The 17240-nt window shown below is 36.5% G+C and overlaps 1 protein-coding gene across 1 annotated transcript; it reads left to right on the forward strand.

Annotated features, from left to right (window-relative positions):
• The first annotated feature begins 172 nt into the window (after positions 1-172).
• LOC109056914 (wings apart-like protein homolog) lies at positions 173-16460 on the forward strand. The gene is given in 21 exon segments (XM_042774096.1): positions 173-416; positions 1850-2304; positions 4639-4706; positions 4709-5274; positions 5646-5947; positions 6318-6433; positions 6545-6656; positions 6741-6901; positions 7173-7309; positions 8657-8768; positions 9362-9589; positions 10424-10535; positions 10620-10717; positions 11079-11155; positions 11248-11408; positions 11576-11691; positions 12591-12830; positions 12924-13122; positions 13333-13421; positions 15188-15283; positions 15660-16460. Coding segments are annotated over 20 exon segments (3489 nt in total). The 5' UTR covers positions 173-416; positions 1850-1871; the 3' UTR covers positions 15726-16460.
• Positions 16461-17240: the final 780 nt, after the last annotated feature.

A 17240-nucleotide genomic window follows, 5' to 3' on the forward strand; every position in this document is an offset into this window, starting at 1 on the left:
CTAGCATTCAAGACCTTTCCGACCTCACCACGAAGCCCCGCCCACCAATTGCTGTTTCCCTCCAATTAGAACGCGCTTTCTTTTTCATTTGATCCAATCGGAACTACGTTTGCTGCACGGACGTTCAGTGCGCGTACCTCTGATTGGTCGAGCGGGGTTCTGGTGTGACGCTAGGCTTTACGCCGACGCTAGGGGCGGAGAAAGAGGGGCGACTCTAATGGCGCATCGCAGTCTGACCGATCCAGCTCTCCACAAATAAACAACAGCAGTACTTCACGATCTGGCCTAATCTGTGCTTTTGCCAGTTGTACCGCGCTGCAGGCGCTCTTTGCGCTTTTGCTCATTGAGCAGATCGCCCGGGCTTCTCTTTAGCGGCTGCTCGGAGCACAGAGGCCCAGAGGAAAGACGGCGGATCGGTGAGTGTGCGAACATGTAACCATCTGTTAAACGAACAATGTTTCTGCTCGTAATGTTAGTCATTAAAGGGTTAGTTCACTCTAAATTACACCTTCTGTCACCATTTACTCACCCATGTGTGGAACACAAAAGAAGATGTTAAGCAGAACGTTAGGGTCTGACAGCCTCAGTCACCATTGACTTTCAGTGCATCTTTTTCCATACAATGAAAGTAAATGGTGACTAAGGTGTCATTATGGTGTCAGTCTGCCTAAAATCTTCTTTTGTGTTCTTCTGAAAAGAAAAAAAAAATTCTTGCAAGTTTGAAACAACGTAAGGGTGAGGGAATAATGAAAATATGTAATTCTTTCGTGAACTATCCATATAATGGTTTCAGAAACATGTTGTGTGCCAGTAAAATGCTCCTCGGTTCATTTGTTTCCTTTTATGTTTTAAACCATCATTTTTCTATGGAATCCCTGTAAAGAAATAGTGATGAAATAGTCAGAAATGGAACAGTTTATTGAACCATTACTAAACAAAATATTCAAATTGTAAAAAGTTTCCATATGCGTTTTATGTTTTATATCATATTTGGTCTATCAGGCTTTTATGGCCCATTTAATACTATAGTGAGAATATGGAGCGCATACTCAAGAGGAAAATCATTTAAATTTTATTCATAGACCCAGTCTCAGCAAAAATATGCAGTTTGATGCAGATTTTATTTTTATAGTGAAAAAGTAAAAATACAATTCTGATAGCGTGTAATGTAAATCAACTAGATTTTTATAAGAGTATGATAGAGTACTTGGATAAAATGTATATAAATATCAATTTATGATCAAAGCCCTTAGTTTAATTGTAGGGGGCAAAACGTATATTAAAACCTAATATGATGATGATAGGTTTAAAAATAAACATTTCTCAAAAGCCTGTTGTATCATTGTGTTAATTCTTACATTCAAACATGATTAAAAAAAAAAAAAAAAACATGCATAATCAAGTAAGCCTAAGTTGCAAGTCTTTAAATATTGCAAACAATATACAAGTTATTGATAAAAAATTATAAAGTATTTTTACAGCACATAGAAAGACACAACCTGAAGACATTTAAAAAAAAAAAATTATATAAAAAGGCTTTTTAGTTGTTAAAAAAAAATTGAACTCAATCACAGGGCCGAAGGCATGTGGTAGATTGTGTGCAACAGGTTTTTCAGCAAAGTTTTGATTGTGTTGATAATTCAGTGGACTAAATTTACATTCATGCATATCAAATATGATACAGTAGGCTTTATTGGGTTAAATTGAATGTATTATTGCATATTTATATGTTTCAGTCCCATTGTAGCATTTAAAACAAGGTGTGATATGCACAAATCTTCTGTTTGCTGCTACATGCTGAGATATTGACATGACCTTTAATTCCTGCATGTCTTCTGTTTCCCCATAGAGAATATGTAACAAACATCAACATGACGTCCAGATTTAGTAAAACATATACACGGAAGGGAGGAGAGGCCAGCTCGAAGTTTGATGAGGTGTTTTCTAATAAGAAAGCTACGCTTAGCACCAAATGGGGAGAGACCACCTATAAGGCACAGTTGGGGGTCAAGCGGCCCTCGTTCAAGCCAGAGGTTCCTGAGCTGACTAAACGACCCCGCTTTGATGATGACGACAGCTCAGAGGACCCCTTTGGCTTTGATAGCGATGATGAATCCAAAACTGTCACGTTCAGAGGTACTCCACAATCTGAGACGGGCTCAGATGCATCAGGATCCGGGAGCGAGCAGTTGAAGGCCCAGGCAGAAAAGCCCAGTCATGGCACAGCGTTGACTGCTGTGGGTACTTCCACCTTGAGCAGCAGCCCGAACATCAGCACTGGGGTGGTTGGTATTAATAGCACAGGTAGGAAATTAAGTAATCAGCAAAGTTTGCTTTCGTGGAGCACACTATTTATGCAGAAACGTGTTAATTAGCTGAGAAAGATCTTAAAGGGATAGTTCATGAGAGCAAAGTGTCTATACCCTTCGAAATTCTTCATTCTTCATCCATGATTGCTCTCACACGTTTAGAACACAGTGAGTGGGAACTTTAGAACTTGATCGTAAGCAATTCCAAACAATACACAAAATGATAGCGGTTTTGTAAATTGGATCAACCAATTGATTGGAAATATCACACTCTTGTTCACATATCAGACATTTTTACTTAGTGTCATAAATCCGTTAAAATTATTGAAAAGAAAGGATTTTCAGTGAACAGTGATTTAAATTTTGGCTTTAAGACTTTTGAAGCTCAAAGATGCAATTTTTTATATTATGTCATCATTTTTGTCCATGCATTGAAAATCCATAAATCAAAGATGTATAAGTTGCATAAAGTTCATAAAGGTATTTTAAAAGTAATCCATATGAATCAAGCTGTTTAATCCAAGCCTTTTGGAGATACACGATCGCTGGGCGAAAATGAGAGGATATTAAAAATATTTTAATTTGTGCTCCAAAGATCTGAAAACATCTTATGGGTTTGCAATGACATAAGGGTGAGTAAATGCATGGATTTATGGGTGAACAAGGTGTAAATAGGTGCCACTGAGTGTGTCTGAGATGTAATCCACATTATGGCTTTGCAGTTTCTATTAACATCCAGACAGTCATTAACACATGAGAAATGATGTCATGACACCGTTATTATTGTGCTTGTGCCATTGTTCTAATGAGCCCAAGCTCCTGGCTTTGGTGTAATTTAGGGTGCTATATTACAGGTTACTGAATATGACCTAGATCGCTTTAGTCAGATCCATATTATGATGTTTGAGTCATTGTGATGACCTCATACCATTGTGCTATGGTGGGGTGAAGGGGTGGGGTCTTTCTGCAGCTGGTTATACTGGTTTTATTCAGTGCTGAGAATAGCAGTAGCTCTGCTGAAGTCTTCGTTCTGTAGTCGAGGGGCTCGTGTAAGCACACTAGCGTGGACTCTGGGGCTCAGCAGGATATTTTCAGCCCTATGCAGTTCCACACTTTCCCTCGGCTCTTTAGCAAGGCTAATTACAGCCATTAGAGGAGCAGTGAAACAAGGACTCAGGTTGTGATAACCCTTTAAGGACCATACAAATTCTAACATTAATAATTATATTTTTGTACTGTAGAAACATTTATTATGGGGTTTGAAGGAAATGCACTTACCCTTTTGTCGATCCAAACCTGTATGACTTTATTTGTTCTTTGGAACGCAAAGAAGATATTTTGAAGATTGTGCTGGTTCTTTTTTTCCATGCAGTTGAAGTGAATGGAGAATGTAGCTTTTCAAGCTTCTAGAAAGATGCAAAGACACCATAAAACCTTTATAAAATGGTCCATATGACCAGTGTGCTTATATCCCAGGTCTTCTAAAGTCATTGTTCACTGAAAATCTTTTTTTCCCCTTGTAGGATTCATGAGTGAAATAGTGATATCTGATTTGTGAATTAGATGTGCTTTTAGGTCCTATCTTTTAAATGAATTGATTGATCCAGTTCACAAAACCGCTGAATGACTCGTTCACAATCCGTTTCTCGAATTCTGCTCAATGTGTTCAACATAAGAAAGTAAGTTATACAGGTTTGGGTGAATAAATTACAGAATTTAGATTTTTTTTTTTGTTGTAAACTATCCCTTTAAGATTTCAGGGTCATATTTGTTGTTTTGGTTTGATGTACTATTTTATATAAAAACATTTTTTTATATTGCTATGATTTGTTTAGACAGTATAATTTTAAATAACATCATATATTTTTGTAATGTTATGTAGGCTGTATTTTAACAATATAATTATATGTATAATAATTTTTTAGATTGCTATTAATTATAATTAAACAACACTATTTAGATTAAATTTATTTTAAAATTATATAGCATATAGTATATCTAAAATACTGTTTTATATAATGTTTCAATTTTATTAAATATATTTTATTGCTGCTGTTAATGTAAAAACTGTTTTTTTCTAATATGTATTTTTGTTTCGCTATAGTTTATATTCAAACAATACTTTTTTATATAATATATAATTTTATATTGCTATTGTTTATATTTATATAATACGATTTTACATAATATTGTTTTTTTTTATTTTATTTTGCTATATATTCAAACAAGACTATTTTATGTAACAACGTTGTGTTTTGATGTTCCACTATTTTAGGATTGCATTTTTTACAACTATCCAACACTTTGTTAATCACACAATTTTTTGTAGCTACAATTTTTAAAGAATAATATTTTGTGTATGGTACTGTAGGAGCCTGGAGCTGATCAGGTGTTACAGTGTGAAAGTAAGCAAACCAGTCTCCCAGATCTCCAGCTTAAAAACCCACAGTAGAAACATCTCTGACTGGGACACTTTCGGGGAGGATTCTCCTCCAGGGGCTGGCGAGGGGAGTTCTACCCAGGCTGGAAATTCTTCTGATGGGATCAAAAGCTCAGAAGAGTGCCCTGATGAACCTGAACCTCCAGTGGAACCTGTTGACTTTGAGCAGCTTCCGCTTCTTAAACCATCCAGCGACAGAGTGTACCGACGGCCACGGAATAAAGGGACGGATAGTTCTGGAGCCGGTGATGCGCCAGTTCCTGCTGTGAGTTCAACACCAGCCTCTGCGCTGGTGAAGAGCGCTGCTGCGGGGGTTGCTGGGAGTTCTGAGGTCAAGCCTGCAGGTCGGGGCCGGGTGAGGGACTACACGGTTCTTCACCCGTCCTGTGTGTCCGTGTGCAATGTGACTATCCAGGACTCAATAGAAAGGAGCGTGGATGATTTTGCCAGCCCAGTGCAAGCTGACATAGGAGAGGCAGGAACCTTCAGAAGGAAATCAGACACACAACCTTCCAAGCCTACCAGGTACAATATAAACATACTCTCTTGATTCACCAAACCAAGTCTTTTTATTTGTGTTTCCTTTTTTTTAAGAAATTTGAATTAGCTTGATTAGGTTTATATTGGACGCAAGTGATATCAGTGGTTATTTATTTAAACAGTACAATTTTATGTAATGTTTTAGTATATATTTATTCATATAATTTTTATCATTTAAGATTTAATAAGATAAGGTTTACAGCTTTAAGGTTTAAAATTTGCATGCACACACACACCACCGCTCAGTGAGAAATTGATTAATATGATTTTTGTTGTAATGCAGAATTCTTTACAACAGAGGACTAGCTTTATTGTCATCTGGATTCTCTTTTCATACTCTCTATTTTTTTTTTTAGGTTTAGACCCACTCAGAGTAAAAGTAAAAAGGAGACAAAACTGGAGTTTTTTGGCTTTGAGGAGAATGAGGCTCAGGACGCAGATGGAGACGCCACTGCATCCGGCAGCACCAGCTACAAGATCAAATACTTTGGTTTTGACGACCTGAGTGAGAGTGATAGTGAGGATGAAGACGACTCAGCAGCTAAAGAGAAAAAGAAGAATAAGAAAGCAGAGACGGAAGCTTTGACAACCAGCGTGGGCAGTCCCCAGATCAACGACTCGCAGGAGAGTCAACAGAGTCAAAGCAGCCTAATTACAGGTACTAACAAACTCACTTCCTCGCTAATGCATGGTTTCATTATTTCATAAGAAGCATGTTTTTTTTTCTTTTTTTTTTCAATTAACTCTTTTGAAGAGATTTTTGAAGAGAGTTAAGCCAAATACATTTTTAGAGTTCCTAGCAAAAATAAATGGTAAAAATCTGATATAATTTAGCCATTAATTTTCTTTCCATGAAAATAGCCATAGAAGCTGGGATGGCATTGAACACAAACAAACAATTGTTGTTTCATTAGAGCATTAATAGGAATTTAAACCTATAATTATGGACTATAATGATTATTTGTAGAGCTATCTCTGGATTCATGATGTCTCTTTTTTTTTTTTTTTTTTTTGTAATCTGTTGTCAGATTCTCAGGAGTCGCTGGATGAGACGGAAGCTACAGGCTCACAGAAGGAACGACATGGAAAGCAAACCGAAAAGTCAAAGGAGATCGGACGCAAGATCTTCAGCGGGCCAAAAAAAGTAGAACTAAAAAAGCTTTAGCAGAAACAGAGTAACTTTAATAAAAAGCTACATTTGAATTTTTAACACAAAATTGTGTTTATTTTGTATGTGTGTGTGTGTATAATGCAGTCTCCTGCTAAAGCCGTATATAACGCTCGTCACTGGAATCAACCTGAGCCGGAGGAAGTGCCGCCTTCTGCTTCCTCTCATACTGTGGCTGTACCTGTACGTAAAGTACTCTGTTCATGACCTCTGAACTTTACGCATTTCCTCTGTCTTTGCACACCATAATGATGATGATGATGTTGTTGTTGTTTTGCAGAAGCCAGTGTGTCTAGCAGCAGCAAAGACACAAACTCCCATAAAGATGATGGAGTGTTTAAAGCCCCACCGCCTCCGCCTAAAGTCATCAAGTCTGTCACTATCCCCACTGAGCCATACCAGGACATCGTCACTGCACTAAAATGCAGGAAGGAGCACAAGGAGGTGAGCAATACAATCTGGGAAATAATGTAAATCATTCTTTCTAAAAAGTTTCCACTTTTAATAATTTTAGTACTTTATCTTAAACGTATTTTATTTCATTAAGTTCTTTTACATTTTTCAGTATTCTTAATGTTTTTCATCTAATCTTTATTTCAATTAAGTTTTTTTTTTTAAAGATTTAGTTAACCATTACAACACTGACTTGAACAAAGGACATGCTCATTTTTTAATATAGCTGTTTCTTTCTTGCCCTGTGTTTCTGTGTGTGTAGTTGTACACGGTGGTCCAACATGTGAAGCACTTTAATGACGTGGTGGAGTTTGGGGAGAATCAGGAGTTCACTGATGACTTTGATTATCTGGAGACGGGCTTGAAGAGCACACAACCCCTTAACACACGCTGCCTGAGGTGAGACAAGCGCTGAAAGGAGTATTCTGGGTGATTTGCAACCTCATGCCTATGTGTCACAGCTGTAATTTACTGTGAATTATCACAGATAATGACTTCAGCTATGAAACTGGCTCAGTGCAACCCTAAATCTTTCTTTGCAACATGCTGTTGTTACTTAAGTAATGTTTATATGTTATTATAGTATTTATTAGGGGTGTAACAGTTCACAAAAATAATGCTTCGATACGGCGGGGTGGAATTAAATAAAAAAATTCCTTCTTTACTTTTCATTAAGCAATGGTTTACTGAACAAATTTTGGCTCTGTCTTTAAGTAAAATAAATTATATGATATTATATAAAAAAAAATCTATTTCATCTAATGCTACAAACTGTTGTGCATCATATCATATTAAAGGTTACAATAAACAACAAAGCCCAAACTATTATATTCAGCTGATATTTATTTTAAGATATAATAATCAACACCCTAGAGAAAAATAAATAAATAAAAGCATCTACATGTGCATTAACTTCCGAATCTAATTATAAAATTACTTTAGTCTCCAATTCATTGTTGAAATGTGATCATTTTCACAGTGTCTGTCATAACTTGTTTTTATGACAGATTTATGTCAACATACATAAAAAAATAAGCCATAAATAGCAGGTTAGGTAATATATAATACATGAATAGTGTGTATATATAGTAATAGTGCTTATATTCAGCAAAATGCTCTTTTGTTGCTGTTGACACTGAATGACAATTTCCAGTTTTCAGTACGAATGTGTAACGTTACACTTTTAGTATTTATTTATATTTAAAACTTTTTTTTTTAATTTTACAGTTAATTTTTTTTAGTAATATTTTCTGTTTAAATTTTAGTAGTTGTATGTGTTTTTGTCATTTTGTATCATTTTTTGTTTATATTTTCTATTTACCTTTATTTTTATTTCAGTTTTAGTAATTTTAGTACTTCAGCTTATTTTATTTCAGCGTTATTTTAATTAGCACTCTTATTATGCACACCAGAACCCCCATATATGTACTTTAGACAAGTTGATTTTTTATATAGTGCTTTTAACAATACAGATTGTGTCAAAGCAACTTTACAATATTAAATAGGAAGATAGTGTGTCAATAATGACAATAGTAAACACTCAATTTTCAGTTAAAGGCAGTTCATCATTGAATTCAGTGATGTCTTCATCCAGCTCAGTTTAGTTTAAATAGTATCAGGCTGCAGCAAAGTCACATTGTGCAGAGGACTCATCTGGTTCCTTTGGTAAAAAAGCATTCTCACACACAAAGACACGTTTATAACAAAAACCACTAATCCTTTTTCCTCCTTTATTTTTGACTGCAGTATAATCAGTCTGGCCACGCGCTGTGCCATGCCGAGCTTCCGCATGTACCTGAGGGCCAGAGGGAAGGTGGCCCAGGTCTTTAAGATGCTCAGTGATGCCCAACAACACCCGGTAAGTGTCTCAATCAGCCCCTAACCAACAAATTAGTCATGTAACCAACCAGCTGTCGTTAATTAATTAAAAAAACAACTAATCTGTATAACCAAGCATAATTCCAAACTGTCACAGCTCTATCATTATGAACACAGCTACAGTGCTGTGTGGAGAAACGTTTGTTTACTTCATTAGTATACATTAATTGGAGATGTAATCATCTCTGCAGGCAGACAAGGGAGAAACGCAAACAGAAGCTGAGCCGTTACTCTGTAAATCTCGTTAGTTCAGTCTACACAGATGGAGCGTGAATGTTTGCCTCGACTCTTTTCGGCCTGACTTGATTTTATTTGTGTATAGATGTTCAGTAAAAATAAATTAAATCCACTTAATGAGTCAAGACAGATGTTTAGAATAAAGCAAGACACTAGAGGCCTTGCCTTGCAGTAAGCATTGTTTTTATAATGCAAACTGACTTGTTTTTGAAAGTGATGTGGCATTAAGTTCATGTATGTTATCTCTTAAGGCCATCTATATGCCGGTGTACTCCTAAAAGTTAAGATAAGAACATTTTCCTTCTCTTTCTCTTGCTGTTCTTCTGTATCTGGTAGAACCTGGCTCTTTGCACAGCGTCTCTGATGTACATACTGAGCCGAGACCGGCTAAATATGGATCTGGACCGGTCCTGTCTGGAGCTGATGATCAGGCTGCTGGAACTAGAGCAGGATGACTCTGTAGCAGACCAGTTAACGGCTAAAGAGATGAGCCGGGTTAAAGAGAAGATCCGCAAACTCTGCGAAACAGTCCACAACAAACATCTGGACCTAGAAAACATCACAGTGAGTGTCTTTCGTTTCTCACACCTTTGATGTCAGAACTGACACTGAAAACCAATGAATGTTTTAAAGGAAATGTTCTTCCATTCACCTTGGCTTTGTTCAGACAGGCAGCAAAAATCTGTTTTTATGTTTAGCTGTTTGTAGACTGAATAGCAAAGAAAGCATAAGAAATGAAATGCAGTCTTTGATACATGGTATTAGGTTTACATTCACTACTTTTTAAAAGTTAGGGATTTGTACGATTTTAAAAACAGTAAGAGTGTGAAATATTACAATTTTAAATTGTTGTTTAAAATACATGTTTTCTATTCAAATATATTTTGAAATGTAGCTTATTCCTGTGATAGCAAATCTGAATTTTCAGCATCATTACTCCAGTCTTCAGTGTCACATGAAATATGCTGATTTGCTGCTCAAGAAACTGTCCTTCTTTTCCATGTTAAAAACAGTTGTGCAGCTTAAATTTTTGTGGAAACTGGGACACTTTTTTTTCGGATTCTTTGATGAATAGAAAGTTCAAAAGAACCGCGTTAATTGGAATAGAACAATTATATGTCTTTACTGTCACTTTTGATAAATGTAATGCAGCCTTGTTGGAAAAATTCCTAATGACCCCAAACTTTTTTAATGGTAGTGTAAGTATACAAAATTAGGGTTTAATTCTGAACCGACAGGTATATTAGACAGAAGTATCTCTTTTCGTTAGCTACCTTTCAAATGTAAAGTGCTGCTTCGGTTTTAAAATTGAAATACCCTTTTGAAAATACTCCTTTTTACTTTGTATGTGCATCAGCTTGAATGCAATTTTCCAATTTGTTCCTTTTTGCATCTCAGACGGGTCACTTAGCGATGGAGACATTACTGTCTCTGACATCGAAGCGAGCCGGAGACTGGTTTAAGGAAGAACTGCGCTTACTCGGGGGACTGGACCACATTGTAGATAAAGGTACCCTAATTGAGTATATCTGTACTTGATTTGTATGTTTGTTGAAAGAAATGGCTAGAAATATATATATTTTTTTGCCCTCAGTGAAAGAGTGTGTGGAGAACTTGAGTAGAGAAGAAGATAAAGAGAGTCTGGTGGCGTCACTCTGGGGAGCGGAGCGCTGTTTACGAGTTCTGGAAAGTGTGAGTGGACACCAGATGATGATAATGTAGTAATAAAATAAAAACTTTAATTGATTTTCTTTAAAGAAGGACCTGCAGTAAGTAAATAATATCATGGACTTTATTGACCTAATTTTATTTGTAATGATCCTGCTGGCCTTTTCTTAGAGATGCTTACTTTGTAGATCTGATCAGTTTTTGGAAATTGCACCAAATAGAATGAAAAAGATATGATGTAAAATTGAATAAATGTAGTAATAAGCTAATTAAAAGCTTTAAAAATGTTAATTGAAAGTTGACACGATGCCTTTGACAGCCCTTGAGGAAAATGCATGTTATTTCTGTGTAATTAATTTAAAACATATTCCTCTTTCATATCCAGGTGACAGTCCATAATCCCGAGAACCAGACTTATCTGATCGCCTACAAGGAGTCCCAGCTCATAGTATCCTCAGCGAGGTGGGTATGATGATATAGAAAGTGTAGTTGCAGTGTTGCTTTGTGTGATAAGGCATTTTGTCATTCTGAGGTTGTGCTTTGTGTGTGTGTAGGGCCCTGCGGCATTGTGAGCAGATGATACAGCGTTACAGCCGAGAGGTCTCTTCATCAAGCCCCGCCCTCCCGCAGAGTAGTCATAGCAACGTGGGCAAGGCCGTGGAGGATTGTATGAGAGCCGTTATCGGAGTTCTGCTCAACCTCACACATGATAACGGTGAGACACTTTTAGATGTGTGACTGAGAGGATTTATACAGTGCTCACCAGTACTGCATTTGTAAATGCAGACTGAAGCAATATAAAATAACTTTGTTGTGTAAATGTTAAGATAAGAATGTAAGATAACTATCACGTCCCCTCTCTCTCTCTCTCTGACCCCTTAGAGTGGGGCAGCACTAAAACAGGGGAGCAGGATGGCCTCATACAGACAGCACTGGACTCTGTCCTGAAGGTCCCACGCTATTTGCCTCAGGAGCAGAGATTCGACATCCGTGTCCTGGTGAGAAACTCACAACATTAATAACACGAATCTCCAGAAATATCAATTAAAAAAATATATTAGTGTTTTAGTTCTGTTTGTAGATTTTAATTAATAGTTATTAGTGATGAATAACACTTAAGTTTTTATTTTTTATTTTATATTGCAATAATTTCACATTCAATCTTCAAATTAATGTAGAAACAGCATAAAGACAGTATATATTTTAATAATTGTTTAGTGGCATTTTTTTTTTTTTTTTTTTTCTGAAGGGGACTATTACTTATATCAATACTACTGATGTCTCTAAGAAATAGTTTTTTTCCCCTAGTATTCAACCATTGACTAGAGCCATTCAGCATTACAGTAGCTATAAATAAGCTATCAATTATAATATTTATTAGACTAAATAAATTTATTAGTTAAAAAATAACTTCTAGTGAACTTCAAACAATCTTCACATAAACCCATTATAATAAATGTCACATTTAGCTACTTGTGCCCTTCAGCAAGTAAGAATTGTATAGAAATTGAATAAAGTTGTTAAACACTAAATTCTAAATTAAATATAGATGAGTCCTTAAAGCTCTTTTTTTCTTTTATTCTTTGATTAACAGACATCACAGCAGCTGGTTATTAGGTTATTTGGCTGGCGCTGCTGCACATGACGTGGATCTGACTCATATATAAAAAAATACTTACATGCATGCACAGTTTTGGCTGGCAGTCTCCCGTTTGATGTGGTCATAAAGACGTTCTGCATCTAAATAAATGCAGTCAAGAAGTTGAACTGAGTTTGTACTCTGTACTACTGACTGGTTCTATTATTTTGTTTAGTATTGAAGAGCCGGTGTTTTTGACATCTGGACGTGTGCCGTGACTTGTGCTTGTGAGTGTGAGGGTGTTTTATCTGTGCACAGGGTCTGGGTCTGCTGATAAATCTGGTGGAGTACAGTGCCAGAAACAGACACTCTCTGGTGGAGATGGAGCTGGACTTGAGCTACATGATCGAGATGGAGGTACACGTGAAGACGGAGAATGACGTGAAGACGGAAGGAGAGGAGGAGAGTAAGACAGACGAACAAAAAGAGAATAAAACAGAGGGCGAGAAGGGACCCGCGACAGTAAAGTCGCCCAACGCGCTGGCTGCTCTAGTTCAGGTGACTGTAGTCTCCACGTTTGGTCTGCGAGATGCTTTATCCTTAAATCTGATATTGGCCAACTAAACCAAGTGTTTCTGTTTGTCTGTGTAGCTCTTTCTTGAACGGGAACAAGCAGCAGTGCTAGCTGAGGCACAGACCGATGACCTCATAAGTGAGGCGCCCAAACCTCAAGCAGACCAGAGTGGAGAGTGGAAAGAAACATCTGGAGAGATCCAGTGGGTCGCCTCAGAAACCAACGACACAAATGACAAGAAAGAGGAGGAGGAAGAGGAGCTTGACCTCAATAAAGGTACGAATTATTCACAATCACAACACTTTTGGCATTAGACAATGGATGACATTACACAGATTTTTTTGTTGACGAAATTGAACTAAAATGAACTGAAATTAAATAGTTTTTTTTAAATAGTCTTTTGATACCGTGCTGTGTGTTATAATGTACTTTATGTACTTGTTCAGGGGGAAGCTTTTGTGTAAGCGTCTTATCTTTCTTTTTCAGCTCTGCAGCATGCTGGGAAACACATGGAGGACAGCATTGTGGCGTCATACTCAGCTCTTCTCCTTGGGTGTTTATGTCAGGAGAGTCCGGTGAGCATCACTTCTGTTATTCTTTAGTTGCTCCAGAGAGCAGCTAGTTGCTTAATTAGTTGGTAAGTTTTGAACCAAAGCAACTATGCAGTTTTGTGTACTTTTTTGTGACTTTAGAGCCCCCCAGTTAAGTGAGTGGAATTTACTGTCATAAATATGCCAGTCCTCTCTTTTCATGCAATGTTGTATCCTCGCATCCTCACAGAACAAACGTTTGTGTGGAACCATGGGAAAGAAACAGAATCCATTCTCCTTATTAGAAGTCCCATCAGAATCATTTTGAAATTTGAATTTGAATTTTTTTGACAGTGATCAACAAAATTTATTGAAACCAATTTAAGCCAAATTGTACTTCTAAATTGGTCACTTTATTACAGTTATTTAATGCAAAGTAATAATTTGCATAATCATACAAGTATTTCATCATAAGTATACAAGTATTTGGTAGATGAAGCTTTGGCTGTGTGGATGGGTCTCTGTCAGGTTTGCACATTTGGCCACTGCAATTTTTCTGCATTTTCTTTGCGAAATGCTCAGTCATGTTGCATGAAGATCCTGAGTGGAGCCTTTTTTCAGGTCCACTCACAATTTCTCAGTTGAAGTATAGATTCTGACTTGGCTGCTTCAGCTTTGGCTTTATGTCTGGGTTTATTGTCTTGCTGGGGAACAAATCTTCTTCTAAGTTGTTGGTGTCTTGCAAGTTTTTCTTCAGAATTTCCTTCTATTTTGTTGCATTCATTGAACCCTGATACGCCTGCTAGGGCCTGATGCAGAGAAGCATGATACTGTCACCACCATGATCTGCAGTGAGGATGGTGTGTTTCTGATGATGCTCAGTGTGTAGATTACACACAACATTATGTTTACACTGATGGCCAAAAACTTGATCTTTTGATCTCATCAGACGACAGAACCTTCTCCAGCTGCATTCAGAGTCTCCCACATGCTTTCTGGAATACTCCAGCTGAGATGTCATATGACATTTTTAGCAGTGTCTTTCTCTGTACCTCTTTCCCATGAAGCTGTGAAAAAAAGTGTTATTAAATGTGCAAGGATTTATTAAGGATCTCTAAAGTGTAAAAAATGTTTGGGCTCAGTATATTGTTGTTTTGTTTGATTTTTATTTTTGTGTGTTTGTTTGTGTGTATTGGAAAGAAATTAATGGTTTTATTCAGCAAAGAATCATTAAATTGATCAAAAGTGAGAGTAAAGACATTTGTAATGTTACATAAATCTATTACAAATACACACAAACACACACACACACACATATATATTTATACTGGATTAATGGCTGCTAAAGATTCAGCTTTGCCATCACAGGAATAAATTACATTTTAAAATAAAATAGAAAGTAGTTATTTTAAATTGTAATAATATTTGTTATTTTTTTTAGTATTTGTGGGAATTGGTGGTGTTTTTAAATGTTTTTAAATATTTTAAAATATATATTAGAATATATTCGGGCCAAAAATGAAAATTCTTTTTAATAATTATTTATTCTTTTATTAAATTATGTAAAATAATTTTGTGAGACTTTTTAAGTTAACTCAATAATTCTAATGATACTGAATTTAAATATACAAGCCAAAAAAATAACAAAAAATAAATAATACACTTTTATTGAACGTAAAACAATAAAATTGGACAGAATATATATTATTAAATACCAATATATATTTTCGGCTCATATTTTCAGCTGAAAATAAAAAATGAAATTTCAGTGCATCCCTAAATAAATTATATCCTTTCTCTTTCTTTCTCAGATGAATGTGAAAATCGTACGGGAAAACCTTCCCAAGGGAGATTTCTCTATCATGACTGAAATGCTGAAGAAATTCCTTAATTTCATGAACCTGACGGTAAGTACAACCAATGATATCAAACATTTTGCACTTTGCATTGCATATTAAAAAATGGCAAGTGTTACATTAAGTAACCGGTGGAAATGTCAGCATGACAAAAAAAATTGAAATTCTGTAGTACATATTACTTGCTTGTATGCAGATGCTGAAAAGGCATCCAAATGGGATTTCATTGGTTCGATCAGAGTGTGTCTTGGCTGTGTTTGCACCTGGCTTTAAATGTGTTATCAAATTGCGATCTGGTCACTATGCATGCAATGTAGTGCCAGGTGTAGGGGGCCATTGATGTTATAAAACGTGTGGCTGTTCTCTCATGTCTGGCCAGTGACATTTAAATCCGTTTTAACTTCTCTGTGTTCTTTCCTCTCATCAGTGTTCTGTTGGAACCACAGGACAGAAATCTATCTCAAGGGTGATTGATTATTTGGAGCACTGTTAGCAGAGGTGTCGTAGTTCCCCCTCTTCTGTGGGATAAATCTGGACCTGGCAACGTGCCTTAGGCCCTTCAGGACTAGAGGCAGCAGATCCGGTGGTTAAGGTGGTTAAGCGTCGCTACCGTCACCTTAATGGCTCGCTGCAGAGACTTTCATGGTTTTTTTCCCTCTTACTTTCTTTTCGCTTGTTTTTACATTGTGTGTTTTTCAAATGCTGTCTCTTTCTCTCATGCTCACACACGTACATACATTCAGCTGTGTTTGCTTAATATTTGGTTTTTGAAGCACTGATCCTCATGGCAAACAAAAACTAATCTGTTTTAAAACAAAAGAATGATTTTAAGCTAGTTGTCCTTGTTTGTAGTGTAAAGATTTACACTAAACCTAGTAACTTATTGATATTTCAAACACTGAGGGCTGAGGCTTTGTTCACACTGCATGCAAATCCGCTTTGCTTTTCAAATCTAAGTTTTAGGACAGACTGTTTATACATGTAAGACATGTAAGTTTATTACACAATAACTGAGAGTTGTAGAAACTGGAAACTTTGCCTCTGCTCATGACACAAGCATTAAGAGGCATTTTATGCATTCAGGAATATATACTGTTTGTGGTATGTAAGATAATTTGTAATGTTCTTGAAAGAAGTCTCTTATGCTTACCAAGGCTGCATTTATTTGGTCAGAAAAACAGTAAAAAACAATATTATGAAATATTATTAGAATTCAAAATAAGTGTTTTCTATTTGAATACATTTTAAGATGTAGTTTATTCCTGTGATGGGAAAGTTGAATTTTCAGCATTCATTTTTTTTTCAGTCTTCAGTGTCACATGTCTTTTTTTAATTGAATGCATCCTTGCTGAATAAAATAATTTTTATTTAAAAAAAATAAATAAATTATACAACTGGACCCAAACTTTTGAACCGAAGTGTACATTGTGGGAAGTCGTGGCCTAATGGTTAGAGAGTCAGACTCCCAATCGAAGGGTTGTGAGTTCGAGTCTCGGGCCGGCAGGAATTGTGGGTGGGGGGAGTGCATGTACAGTTCTCTCTCCACCTTCAATACCATGACTTAGGTGCCCTTGAGCAAGGCACCGAACCCACAACTGCTCCCCGGGCGCCGCAGCATAAAAATGGCTGCCCACTGCTCTGGGTGTGTGTTCACAGTGTGTGTGTGTGTTCACTGCTCTGTGTGTGTGCACTTCGGATGGGTTAAATGCAGAGCACGAATTCTGAGTATGGGTCACCATACTTGGCTGAATGTCACGTCACTTTTTTTCACTTTTTACATGCTGTGTCCCAAATGATTTTTTTTTAAATTAGACTCTAAAAAATAAATAAATAAACTAAGCTAATTGAGTCAGATATGCGCAAAAAAAAAAAAAAAAAAAAAAAAATTTTTTTCTGAAGGTATGATGAGATGCTTAGTTGACCAAAGACCTTGCAAACATGAAACCAGTGATTCCTGTAGGGATTCATGCAGTCCTGCTTAAAGAGTGTTTTATGATTATGAGATGTT

Source organism: Cyprinus carpio, chromosome A17 (assembly GCF_018340385.1).
Source record: "Cyprinus carpio isolate SPL01 chromosome A17, ASM1834038v1, whole genome shotgun sequence".
Taxonomy (NCBI): domain Eukaryota; kingdom Metazoa; phylum Chordata; class Actinopteri; order Cypriniformes; family Cyprinidae; genus Cyprinus; species Cyprinus carpio.